The following is a 14358-nucleotide window of genomic DNA, read 5'->3' as shown; positions in this document are numbered from 1 at the left end:
ATTTTGAATGGCTAATGGGGAATTGGGAAGACTCTCACACTTCATCTTATACAAAAATAAACTCTAAATGGATCAAAGTCCTAAATATGCACCCAGAAACTATCAAACTAGAGGAAAACATAGGAAGCCCTCTGTAAGTTATAGGGATTGGAAAAAACTTCTTAGAAAAGTCACTAAAGCATTGACAGTCAAGGCCAAAATGAACAAATGAGACTACATCAAACTACGAAGCTTCTGTGCAGTAAAGGAAATCATCACCAAAGTGAAGAAGCAAGCAACAGAGTGGGAGAAAATCTTTGCACACTATACAACTGATAAGGGACTAATGTCCAAGATTTACAATGAGTTTCAGAAACTCAATGACGGAAAAATTAATAATCCTGCAAAGCAGTGGGCAGAGGAAATGAGCAAGCATTTTTTAAAATGACAAAATTAAATGGCTAATAGACATATGAAAAATGCTCAGGTTCCTTAGTCATCAGGGAGATGAAAATAGAAACTGCGTTGTGATTCCACTTAATTACAGTGAGACTGGATCCATTCAGAATTCTACTAACAGCACCTGCTGGCATGAGTACAGGGAGAAAGCTATCCTCCTTCACTGTCACTGGGAGTGTAGGCTAGTAAAGCCACTATGGAAGTCAGTATGGAGAGTGCTTAGAGAACTGAAAATTGATCTGCTGTATGTCCCAGCTATCCCACTAATGGGAAACTATCCAAAGGAAATGAAATCTGCATATGAGAAAGCATAATCTACATTAGTGAAGACACTCAGATGCTTGTCAAAAGAGGAATGGCTAAAGGAATTTGGTACATGTACTCTGTGGGATACTACTCAGCCATTAAAATGAATGAAATTCTACCATTTGCAACCAAATGGTTCCAACTAGAGACCATTATACTTAGTGAAATAAGCCAATCCTTGCCCTGGTGTGGTAGCCTAGTGGCTAAAGTCCTAGCTTTGCATGTTCTCCAATCCCATATGGGTGCTGGTTTGTGCACTGGCAGCCCCTCTTCCCATCCAGCTCCCTGCCTGTGGCCTGGGAAGGCATTTGAGCATGACCCAAAGCCTTGGGACCCTGCACCCATGTGGTAAACCCTGAAGAGGCTCCTGGTTCCTGGCCTCAGACTGGAGCTCACCTCCTGCCGTTGTAGCCACTTGGGGTTGAATCAGAGTTACAAGATCTTCCTATCTGTTTCTCCTACTGTGTGTGTATCTGACTTACCAATAAAAATAAATAAATCTTAAAAAAGTAAGCCAATCTCAAAAGGACAAATACCACATGTTCTTTCTGATACAAGGTAATATTCATGCAAAATTCTCTCTATCTTTATGTGTATATATATATAATCTTGAAGATATATATGTTCAAGATTATAAACAGGTATGTACATATGCATATGTTCATCTAGGGGAACTGTATAATAGAAATTCACATATTGGAAAGTGAGGATACATTACAGTGTTTGTCTCTACTCCCCAATAAAAGGAGGACACCCAATGAAACTGTTAAACGTATCTTGACAACAGATGTATCCTGAGTTTTTACCATAGTCTAAACCTACAGTGTTATTATACAGTTAAATAGCAGAATGTAGAACTTGTGACTGTTGCTGAAGCACTATCCTGTTGTAATGATATCGAGGAAATCAGTGTGTATGAGAGGGAGTGGGAATTGGAGGACAGAAGGGGAAATCCTTGAACCTGTGGAATGGTATCATAAATAACCCAGAATTTAGGATTTATGTTTAGGATTATATTTAAATCCAACCCATAGTTCAGCAGTAACATTTTTGAATTTCAATGCTGATCCCAATAAGCTAGTTGCACTGACAAATCAGGTATTATCTACAAATTGGAGAAACATGAATTTATTAGACATTCATTCCAAACAAGTGGTAAAAAATATTGAACAGAACACTGAGTCCTATGTCTATCAAATAATATCTTCTTGCGATTGTCAGTTTGACTTTCAGCGACGTCAGTAGGTTTTATGTTATGACTCTGCCCCTTACTAACTTCAGGTCTTGGGTGGATTATTTGACTTCTTCCACTTTTGCAAAATGAGATTGATTACAGTACTATTTACCTTTTGAGTTGATATGGAGTGAGTCTTTGAAAATATCTCATTTGACCAAATGAGACAAAATAATGAACAAATTAAATAAAAAAGAAATTTTTTAAAATACAAAATTTAGAATTTAGCAATTGCAATAATAGCAAAAAGGCTTTTATATGTATGTTGTTCTTTATTTTTTTAATTTATGTTTTGATCAACAGGAAAAACTATTGTTAGCTTAACTGTGGATGGGGAGTTTCTTTACTGGATCATGCCAGAGAAGGACAGCTCACAGATTCATCAAGCAAGGAAAAGCAATGGGGCCATCCTCTCCCAGACGAAGGTCCTAAGAGGGACACATATCTTGGCTTACAGTTCAGCTGTACAGCCTTTTCCAGGTAATGAAGTCACATTCACAAAAGTTTGTTTCTCCAGGTTAGTGTCAGAACATCTTATAATATCTTTCTCCAAGGCTGTTCTGCTAATCTCTTTTTTGGGCTCTCAGCACTGCTCCAAATTTTGTCAGTCTTCAGTAAATTGCCATAATGCCCTGGATCACAAATCATCTCTATGCATATCCACAGCTTGGACTGTGGCAAGCAACATGTCTACATCTGTGCCCCGTCATCATCTATGTTCATCTTCTTTCACTCCCATGACTTCTCTTCCATACCTTGTCTCTCTTTTGATGACATTTTAGTACTCCTAGTGGTGTCAACAGGCAGTACATAAACCTTAGGTATTATTCAAGGCAAAGTGACAGCGTTAGTTGTAGTGTCATATGGTAGTAGGCATTATGTCAGTTACATATTGAAGTCTTATGTATTAATATGCAGCATCATGTAATTACATATGATGTGTAAATCTTTGCTGCCATGTATATGTATATATAACTATACGTAAATATATATGCTTTAAAAAGATTATTAATTTGAAAGAAAATAGAGGGAGAGATCTTGCATGTGATGGCCCACAACCAAATGGCCAAAGTGGCTGGAGGATTGAGGCAAGCTGAAGTCAGGATCCAAGAACTCCATCCAGGCTTCCTATGTGATGACAGGGCCAAAGCACTTGGGCCTTCTTCTACTGATTTCTCAGGTACATTAGTAGGGAGTTGGGTAATCCGCTCTCTTTCATGGGGAAACTGCCATGAAAGTGCAAATTGTCATTCTAAACGACGTATAACTCTGTCCTGAAGAGGGACAGAAATCAACACCAGCACTACCACCAACAAAACCACTTACTTGCCTAAATGTAAGCAAGAATAAAGCAAGTATTTTAAAAAGCAAGAATTTATACACACATGTAATCCCAGTATCGCATATGAGCATCAGTTAGAGACCCAGCTGCTCTGCTTCTGATCCAGCCCCTGCTAATGTGTCACTGATAGTGGGAGATGGCTTAACTGCAGGGAACCCTGCAGCTGTTTGGGAGACCCAGAAGAAGCTCCTGGCTCCTTGCTTCTGGCTTAGGCTTGGCACATCCTCAGTCATTGCGACCATTTTGAAAATCAGCAGATGGAAGGTCTCTCTTTCTGACTCCCCTCCTCTGCAACCTTTGAATAGATAAATCAATATTTAAAAACAATTTATACATAAATTTAGTTTATATTTTTCATAAAACATTTCATTTTCCACTTTAAGATATCTAAAATATTTTAAAAGTTCAGGTGGCTTCTGGCTTCTAACCCAAGAATCTTGACTGCTGACACTCCTTTCTGAAAGTTGAAAGGTGAGCAAACTGAAGACTTAGTGGGTAGGGGGAAGCAAAGCATTTGAAAATACACTAGCGTAGTGTCATTTTAATCAGCTCTTTCCTCAGGGGAAGTGAGCCAGAATTTTTCTTCCTAAGATTTTATTAGAATTTAATTGACCTGAGAGATCCAATTTCATACTGTTCTGATCATCCTGTTTCAGCTAATATAGGGACTGGGGTACTGAGAGAAAATAAACATTTGAAACAGCAATAACAGAATTTTCTCAAAGCAATACCAGCTATCGAACTATAGACACAGAAGAAAAATGATATAGGTCAAAACTTAGATTTGCACAAAAGGGAATGACATTGGAAAAGGTAAAAAGTGAAGGCAAAATAAAAATTTGATTTTTCTTATTCTTACTTGATCTAACAAATGACTGTTCATAATGATAATAACAGCTAAGGAATCAATTGTATATGTGTGTGCAGGGCTTATGTATGTTTACATGCAAGCAAAATGAACGGCAGCAATAATGCAAGAGATAAGAGGGAAGAATTATGATCATTTTGTTGTTGTAAATAACTTTAATTACATGTTAAGTGTCACAGAATTTGCAAGGTGGATTTGAATATATTCAGGCATAAATATATGGAGGAGTCTGTGCAGCTGTGGAGCTGAGATACATAGGAAATCTTTGTGCTTTCATCCCAATGTTGCTGCCAATCTAAAACGGCACTACATGTGAAAAGTCTGTTTTAAAAACTCCATACAGCATCTGTTTGAAGCTGAATAACACACAAGCAGCTGCACACTCACAAATAAACACACAAACTCAAATACATATACAGTCACACCCCTTTGAGCACAGGGCCAGTTTTGATACCTGCTAGGTACATTAGGAGTACTTTACCTCCATCTGCTGGAAATTTTAAGTAATTACAAGTTATTTTGCTTTTTTTTTTCACCTGAGGCATTTAACATCTTTCAAATGTGTAAGATAAAAGCAAATGAAAAAAAAGACAAAACGGATTTCCTGCCATTAATCATAATATTACAACATTTCAACATGTCATACCACATTCATTAAATAAAAAACCAGAAGTAGAAAACAGCAATGACCTCTGAATCACCTTATTGTTTTGATTGTTAACATGACCATCCCTTCATCTGTTTATAGACTTGAACTTAGCACAAACTTGACTTTTTGAATAAGTATTATTTGAACTGAAGAACAGCCTGTTTTTAAATTTCAGTGAAATTATTCTGCTCCAACTCTCATGCCTTTCAAGTGTCCTCAGAACCAAAATGACTGGTGATGTGGTGGAAGAACTTGAGGGGTGTGGCTGGAACACAAAGGAAATATTCTTCTTCTGGGTTCACTAGCAGCTAAGAAGATGCAGGAGCTGAGCCCTAAATAAGGATCTGTAGATGGGGAAGGATGGGGTTGGATATCCAAAAGTCCACATATCCCACTGAGCAGACTCAGTGTGTCACATGATTGCCCCAGCTGCCCCTGAACCCTGGAAACTGAATCTCTTTCCCTGGGCCTGGCATCCTAAGCACTGTCAAACAGGTGGACTTGACAGAGAGCAGGAGAGTACTGGATAGAATCCAGCAGTGTCTGTGAAAACTATCAAGATGCAGCCATTTTTGTTTTGACGTTTAAATAATTGCTGTTCCCCTTATATACTTGTGGGTGTATACATTTAATCTTTCTTTTTTTTAGATAAAGCATTTCTGTCTCTAGCTTCAGATATTGCAGAACCAACTCTACTTAATGCCACTAACACTAGCATTACCATTAGATTACCTCCTGCCAAGACAAAACTCGTATTGCATGGCATCACCAACCCTACTCCAACATATCTGGTTTATTACACGGAAGTTAAGGATGAGAAAAACAGCTCTGAACTGGGATATAGAGTGCTGGTAAGATTGGAATTAGCCGTCATTTTTCATAAGAACACATTGACTTTTGGATACAAAATTATTATCTGTAGTGAAGTATTTCCAATATTTTCTGAAATGCAGAATTATATAACTTCATACAGCCAGTGGTTTGTCAGAACATATTATGTTTTAGTCTTCATATCTGGATTTAAGTTCAGCTTTACAGAAGTTGGTTAGCTTTGCTAAGGTGACAGACTGCCATGATGACAATTTTTTAAGTATTCTGAAACTACTGGGTTTGGTCTCATCCGCAATGGTCAAAATCAGAGACTGATAGAGATTTGCTTTAGTGGCCCAACCAACACACTGAAGAATGAGGAGTAAGAAATAAATAATAGGATGAAGACAATGCCATAAGCTTTTTCTCCCTTGTGTTAATTTAAGAGTTGTGCCTGACATTTCTTGTCAGCAATCCTCATGGATTGTGGGATCCTTGTTATTAAAATACTGTCCCTGTTTTTATTCATCACTATATTCCTAGCACCTCACACAGCATGTGACATCGGCTAGTATTCACTAGGTATTTCCTGAATGAACTGGCATTAGTCATTCATGAGTAACATTGGTGATTCATTTATACTAGTGATGGAATCATCTATATCCATTATCTTCTTTGCCTTTTATTAACTTATTGAAAAGGTAAAATTGACCATGATCTATTGGAACCAAGCTCTGTAGGCTCTGCCGTAAACTGTATGTGACTTTTAACTTTATTTTCTCTATTTTAACTGATCAAAAATGGGCTTGTGGCATTGAACATTTTTGTTACTAGAGCTGATTTATCTTATCTTTTTCTTGTTGGTTAACATGGGTGTAAGGCAGCAAGAGTTAACCTCTTCAGGCAATCTCATCAGAATTTTTGGTTATGTAATCCAGCCAAGCATAAAAAAATCTGTAAAACTTCCAAGATTAGTCTAAATTACAGTAAAGGTTGAGAACCAGTGATCTAAGTAAAATCTTTTTGCTCTCTTAAACTTCATTTTTAAAGGAAGATTTATATTTATTTATTTGAAAATTAGTTGCAAAGAGAGAGGGAGAGAAAGCAAGAGAAATCTTGCATGTACTGGTTCATTTCCCACTTGGCTGTAATGGCCAATTCTGTGCTAGGCTGAAACCGGGAAAGTGTAGCATCTTCTAAATCTCCCACATGGGTGAGTTGGACCTTAGACTATATTCAGTTGCTTACCCAGGCCATTTTCAGGAAGCTGGATCAGAAGTGGAACTGCCTGGACATGAATCAGTACCAATATGGGATGCCAGCATGGTAGAGGGGGTTCCACATGCTATGCTGCGACACTGGACTTTTAATCTTTGTTTTTAAGAACTTTTGTACTGGCTCTTATGTCACAGCCTTACAATATCATCTTGTTGAATTTTCATTGTAATGCAGATGAATTAGTGTTCTTAGTTGTAATTTCCTAATTGAATCGAGTTATATCACAAACTGACTGAGGGTTGCATATGGGCATATATTTTTGGAAATATTAGTCAATTCAGTTGTGATTTGATTAGGACTGACTGACTCAGAAATTTTAAAATTTTGCTCTTTTTGATAAAATGCTTGCTACCCATTTGTTAAGTATTGACTTTGAAAATTAATTACAGGAATTTCAGGGCAGGATAGCCCAAATTGAGGGTTTGCAACCATTTTCAACATATATCATGAGGATAGCTATGAAGAATTATTATTCAGATCCTATGGAAGAGTTACCTATGGGAAAGGCGATTTGGGGAAAAACTGAAAGTGGAGGTGAGTTGTAGATTTGGTGTGACTTGTTTTCAGTAGTAGACTCATATGATATGTGTGTCTGTGTATTGTATACAAACGTTAAGCAATCTATTACACGAACACAAACTATTTAAATTTAATAGAAAAATATGTCTGTGGGAAAATATTTCGGTGACTCAATGCTCTAAGTCCTAAAGGTGACAAATAATAGTCTACCAAAGTAGGAATCAACATGGAGATGAAACACCACGGTCAAGTTTGACCAAGAGACACATTCTTTGGTTTCACTACACAGTATCTTTCTTCCTATCACTCCTAGGTCATGTATGTGAGAAGTAATAAAGGAAAACCAAGCCTTTACTTCATGGGAATTGTACCGAGACTACTGAGAGCTAGAGTAATATGACACTATTCCCTTAAAAAACATCTAGAATCCTTTAAAGAGGTGATCATTATGAAGTCATGCAGTTCTTTAGAAGTCTCTGATAATATTCAGAGAATTCATCAGAATCAGGCTATTCATGCCTGGCCATGACATTAAGCTGGAGTCAGAGAATGTTTAGTCATTAGGCAAAAATAACTTTTTGGGTGCCTTGTTATCTTTCTGTGCTGTGAGAGGCTAGCTTTCTAGCTTTCCTTCTGTGCTTATTCATTCCTCTTACGTGATATGATTATTTCTCAACGAAGACTCCCTTATATCTTTCTACATCTCAGTACAGCTGCACCATCCCTTATCATTCATTACTCTTTATTTCAGTACCAGAGGCAGTTTTTCTCATTAATGCCACTGTATGGTCAGACACCAGCCTCGTTATTTCCTGGAGAGAATCTCACAGGCCAAATGGACCTAAAGAATCAGTCCGTTATCAGTTGGTGATTTCACATCTGGCCAGAATTCCCGAGACTCCTATAAGACAAAGTGAATTTCCAAGTGGAAAGCTTACTCTCCTAGTTCCTGGACTGTCTGGTGGACAATTATATGTATTAAAGGTACAGAGTATTTTAAGCCCTATTTATTGCTAGTGTCAAGAACACAATTCTGAAAAGGTTATGATTTTTTTTTAAACAAAAAGGTTCTGGCCTGTCACTCAGAGGAAATGTGGTGTACCGAGAGTCGTCCCATCACTGTCAAAACGTTCCATACGCCAGAGAAACCGTATGCCTTGTGCCCGGAGAACACTAGCCTGCAGTTAGAGTGGAAGGCGCCATCTAATGTTAAGCTTGTCCGATTTTGGTTTGAACTCCAGAAGGTAGACTTTTTGTGAAAAATTCTATTTTATAATTTAGAGTAAATTGGGAGATCTTTTCTTCATATATCTAGAGCATTCTGTTGAATAAATCAATGATGGGTCTGACAATATTCCTTGATTTAGTTTTGACATGTAGAAGCAATAAGTTTTCTGGACTACTTTTTTTTTAAGTTTTTAGTTATTTTTCATTTTATTGACAATTTTTATAGACTTTTTCCTTTTTAAATTTTAATTTTATTATTTTTAAATTAATTACTTTGCATTATGTGACACAGTTTTATAGGTACTGGGATTCCCCCCCAATCCTCCCCCAAACTCTCCCCCCACGGTGGATTCCTCCACCTTGCTGCATTGCTACAGTTCAAGTTCAGTTGAGGTTCTTTCATTGCAAGCATATACCAAGCATAGTGTCCAGTTGGACTACTTTTTAATGGAAGAAATTCCTGGAGAAATTAATTTGCTCTTAAAAGGCTCTATATGAAATGTGAAAGTCACATTTTACTATTTTTGTAATGTTTTACTTTAGATGTTATCAGCATGTTTCTCTTGATTCAAGTCCATGAAAAACACTAAAAAAAGAAATGAATAAAAGAGCAAGACCTGTTTTGAAACAATCTTTCAGACATCTAAGGGCTGTGCTGTGTAGTAACAGGATAAAACAAAAATGTAAACCCAATTTATTCTGAACTAATTTGATGTTCATAAATTTTAAATGATTTTTCACTCAAACTCTATGCTTTAGCTAATACAAAAATAATATGGAATTTTAAGGAATCAATGAATCTGACTAATTCACTGCTAGGAAAAACCTACATTGATTTTTGTGGTAAAACAGCTAGAATAAATTACTTAAAAAATAGTTACTGCTTGTTATTTTCATGGCTATACATGTGTTTTGTGTATCTGTGGGGTTATACATGAGCTTATATATATCTATGCATTTGGGAAGTGTGATTAGGAATGTTTTATTTTAGTGATAACTTAAAAACAAGTCAGCATACTTATGGCCTATTTTCATGAGAGAAAGTTGTCCCTCAGGATGTTTTTAAAATGTACTATGTATGATATTTCTTAAGATCTTCTATGTTTTAGATAAAAAAAAACTGTGAAAAATCTGGAAGAATGCTACACTGAGTTGAAAAGAGGCCATAATTTATGTGGGCTTTTAATTATGTTTCTAATGATTTGTTGCCTATTTTTTAAAATGGTCACCTTATAAAAGTGAAGTTAAACTGGAAAAATTAGAAGATTGCCTTTTTACAGACATCTATTTAAAGATTAACGCACTTCAGTCCAAACTCAATGAGAGAAATAAATAATGGTCATTTCCCAGATGGATGAGATGATAAAAGCTTAGAGGAGATGATGATCCAATCTCTTCTCATCCACTGGTGATGTGAGGCAGAGTCAGAGGCCATGGGTGAGCAGATACTCCAGCTGCAAAGAAAAGGACCCCAGCACTGACTCACCCTTGCTGGCCTAATGGGTGCAGTCTAAGGAGGGAGTGTGATTTAGAAGGCAGCCATTACACTGTTCAAAATTTGAATGGAAGGACAACTTTCAGGACTTTTTCTGTTTCTAAACTTCCTGTCGTTATACTTGCTCACTGCATGTTCAGATAGTCAGTTTAGAAAACTATGAAACTAAAAATGGAAGAATGGTGTGATTTCCACAAGTCTCACCATCTACGAGTGTTAGTTGATGAGCACCATGAAGGCTGTGGTGTTTGAGAGGTTAGTGAGTGACCTATATGTAGAAAACGCTTCTGAGCAACTTGAAACTGCTTTGTAATGACAAGACAGCTGGACATGATCCCAGAACTCCAGGTTGAAATTCCAAGAAGCAGGTTACGAGGCTGAATTTGTCGCTTTAATTAATAATTTTTATAAATGAAAAAATGTCTGTCTTTTTCCTTCACTTTCCTTATCTGGAAAATGAATAATTTGAGCACAAGCCTGAATTTCAATTCAAATTTTAATTACCAAAAGCTGAAAATGTCACAGCAGCGTGTGAAACAACAACATATTTGATTTCTGATTGGAAAGAAAGAATTTATTGTGCTTTGGTAAATTTTTTTTTCTCATGCACCTTTTGGTCATCTGGTCAAGAGAATTCTTTCCAAACCCAAACGCTACTGAAGCTACACTCTGAAATATCTTAGCCAGTCCTTATCCAAACAATTTGAAAAGACTCCTGGGGCAGTATTCACCCCTGGACTTGTTGGCCTGTGACAAATGGAAGATCCTGACTTCCTTGTGATTTACTCTCTAGCCCATGGCAATGCTGTCTGTTGGTGGTTTGCCCAGAACATTCATTGTGGTAGTGAAGCCAACACTGTGCTGGTTTCAAGCAGTACCCTTGGTCGGGAGCTCTGATAATTTCTGGATGAGGTAGAATGTCGGGTTATCTATACTACCCACAGGAGGAAATTTCTATAACATGTTTAAGAAGGGAAGACTGAGAAGGTCTAAGTTTTTTTTCTGTTTGTTGTTGTTGGTCAAGAATTAATTGTTCCTGTGAAGTTTCAGAATAAATATTACAGATTCAGTTTGTTTTATTGAGTTGTCTAAGATTGATACAAATGTGACTTTTGGGCAAAGCAATTTTCACAGTATCAACATTCCTGTTTTCTTCTCTTTTTCTTCCCTTCACTCCTTTCCTCCTTATTAATTTGAGACATAGTGGTCTACTTCCTGAAGGTGCTACAAAAGATAATTTCTAACTGAATAGAAATATTATAAAGTCTTGAAATAATGAGATGATGTGACCTTGTAGATGCTAGATGAAAAAGGAGATGTAAAGCAAAGCTTATTTATGGAAACTGACCTTCCTTGGAAACTCCACTAGGAAAAACACACCAAGAACTCTTGGCAGAATGACACACCCTCTGTCTATGTTAAGTGAAAAGCCATCACCATTTTCAGCCAGTTACTAAGGATCAAAATGCATGGATTTTTTTTTTTTTTGAAAAAAGTTGCAGAGACCTGAAATTAGAGATGTAGCGTCTCAAGGAGTGAAAGCAGTTTTCCTGTATTTAACTTCCACACCTGCTACTTAGTAGCCGAATGATTATGGGCAAAATATTCCTTCTTTAAGGAATCCAGGCTTTCTTTGGGTGAAAATAAGGACATTGTCACATATCTGAAAAGAGTGTTAGGTGTTTGTAAGTCATCATGGTGTCTACTTTTAGGGATACAAGAACATCACAGCTCAAAATTTGCCCTTATGACATAAAGTTAGAAGGACATTTCCCACCTAGAGTGTATCCAAGGAACTATTATGATGTTTATTGTAGTTGTCATAGAAGTAAAGCAGCTATAGGTAAGAATTGTTTAACAGAGAGTAAATTTCAGATTTTAATACTGGCCTTGGGGCTGAATGTTTCTCTAAATAGATTGTTTTAAAGAAACAAAAATTTTAATTGTGATTTATTTTTCTAGTGGAGAGACAATGGGTTTTACCATGTTAAAACCTCATGTACCCACACTCAGGCTTATGTCTGTAACATCTCAGACCTCCAACCTTACACTTCTTATAACGTCCGAGTGGTGGTTGTTTATATGACAGGAGAAAACAGCACCTCACCTGCAGAGAGCTTTAAGACAAAAGGTGAGTGCTACAATTACCAGCATCTGGGTAATTAAATTCTTTTCTTATGCTCTATTTTGCCAACGTTAGAGCTGGGATTTAAAAAAAAGTTTACTGTATATTTCTATTTCCAGTGCAGGAAAGATTATATTGAAGATTCAGAGCTTTCTAGATAGTAATAACTTAATGTTGCCTTGATTTTTTGGTAATCTGAGTTGGGAACAGTTATTTCTCCTTTCAGTATTTGGATTTCCTATCTAGCTTTATTTTTCAGTGAAAATAGGATTATTGGGCCCGGCGCGGTGGCGCAAGTGGTTAAAGGTCCTCACCTCGCACGCCCGGGATCCCATATGGGCGCCGGTTCTAATCCCGGCAGCCCCGCTTCCCTTCCAGCTCCCTGCCTGTGGCCTGGGAAAGCAGTCGAGGACAGCCCAAAGCTTTGGGAACCTGCACCCGTGTGGGAGACCCAAAAGAGGCTCCTGGCTTCGGATCGGCATAGTATCGGCCCGTTGCGCTCACTTGGGGAGTGAATCATCGGACGGAAGATCTTCCTCTCTGTCTCTCCTCTCTGTATATCCGCCTTTCCAATGAAAAAAAAATAACAAAAATAAATCTTTAAAAAAAAAAAAAGAAAATAGGATTATTGGTGTTTCAGCAAACATTTATTACATGATTACTATATTCCAGATGCTCAAAATGAAAAAAATCTAACCAGGCTATTATATTAGTTCTCTAAAACTAACCTCAGCTTGATCCCTATTAGAATGGGGGGAGCCTGCTTATTTACTAATTTGGATTTATTCCTTGTTTTGTGTAAAGCTGAGCTTTACTGTTAATTCTATCATGAGTCCATCTAATCCATAATTAGTCAAATGTTCAGGTACTCATTTAAAATATGTATCCATATTAGAATGTTTCAAATATTCTTCAAGTGTTTGTCTTTCCTCTTATTAAGCAAATTGTATAAAAAATAAATCAGTGTAATATTATACTTCTAACATATGGATCACTATTTCCTCTTTTCCCTTCAAAGCTGGAGTTCCAAGTAAACCAGGTATTCCTAAATTATTAGAAGGGAGTGAAAATTCAATACAATGGGAAAAAGCTGAGGATCGTGGAAGTAGACTTTTGTATTATATTCTTGAGATCAGGTATGTCTGTCTGCAGAAGTGTTTTGTAAACTACAAAGAACAAACACCTGTAAGATGTTTAAATGTTATAATGCTGATGGGAGTGTATTCATATTTAAACTAAAAGAATCTCTGATTTAAGGACCCAATGCCCATCACTACATCCTTTACTCAGTTGCTAAAGGTTGGCCTTGGAGTACTAGTTGTAAAGAGAATAGCATTCTCAGAGACCTGCAAATTCTCATTACAATTTTATGGACATAATTCAGTCTTGGGCTCTGACAGCCAATATTACTTACTGTTTATTCTGCTTAAGAATCTGAGCTGATGTCTGATGTCAGATGATGGTATGCCTATAAATTTTTGATGATAATCTGTTTTAGCAAGGCACATATTCTACAATGAGAACTATCAATATGCTCAGTATTTCCCAGAATGTGAAGTTAGATTAAAATTCTGAATTGATCTGCCATGTATAGGACACATAAGATTGTCTATGTATTGTCAAGATCTCAGCTTGCCCTGTGTTCCTAGTACTGAAAATGTGCTGTCGATGAAAGCCAGCAGCTGATCAGCACATGCAACTTAGACCTGGCCAGTGTGGGGAGCTCAGGGAAACAAAATTGGCCCACAAGGACAGATTTCATGCCAGCTTGAGGGGAGAATTCCAAATTCCGAAACACCCGCCTCACGGGACTATGAAGCCATCTTTTAAGAAGGCTCCAAGGACAAAAGTCACGTCCATAATTATCATCCTGGCAACTTGAGCTTTGGATCTATTTTTGCTTCATCTTGCTCTGGCATTCCCATAACCTTAAAAAAAGTTTTCCTGCTCATGCTAGAGAATTCCCTTAGCTTTCTTTCTAAGTAAAACCTTACAATATCTCTTAAGGTTGTTCATGCAGCATGAAGTGGATTAGAATCTGCAGAATTGTCCTAGTGATTTGTGACT

General features: G+C 37.1%; 1 protein-coding gene across 2 annotated transcripts in view; it reads left to right on the top strand.

The window, feature by feature from the left end:
- ROS1 (ROS proto-oncogene 1, receptor tyrosine kinase) overlaps positions 1 to 14358 on the top strand; it is a 114839-nt gene that overhangs the window by 62672 nt on the left and 37809 nt on the right. For both annotated transcript variants that reach the window (XM_040965308.1, XM_040965309.1), the window contains 7 exons: positions 2282 to 2458; positions 5486 to 5688; positions 7315 to 7459; positions 8196 to 8428; positions 8512 to 8688; positions 12129 to 12297; positions 13310 to 13427. In XM_040965308.1, coding sequence (XP_040821242.1) covers positions 2282 to 2458; positions 5486 to 5688; positions 7315 to 7459; positions 8196 to 8428; positions 8512 to 8688; positions 12129 to 12297; positions 13310 to 13427 — 1222 coding nt within the window. The remainder of the gene's footprint in view (positions 1 to 2281; positions 2459 to 5485; positions 5689 to 7314; positions 7460 to 8195; positions 8429 to 8511; positions 8689 to 12128; positions 12298 to 13309; positions 13428 to 14358) is intronic.

This window comes from Ochotona curzoniae, unplaced genomic scaffold (genome assembly GCF_017591425.1).
Source record: "Ochotona curzoniae isolate NIBS_2020 unplaced genomic scaffold, NIBS_Ocur_1.0 scaffold_3890, whole genome shotgun sequence".
NCBI classification, from domain to species: Eukaryota; Metazoa; Chordata; class Mammalia; order Lagomorpha; family Ochotonidae; genus Ochotona; species Ochotona curzoniae.
The sequence above is the reverse complement of the archived record's forward strand: the minus strand, read 5'-3'. Positions and strand labels throughout refer to the sequence as shown.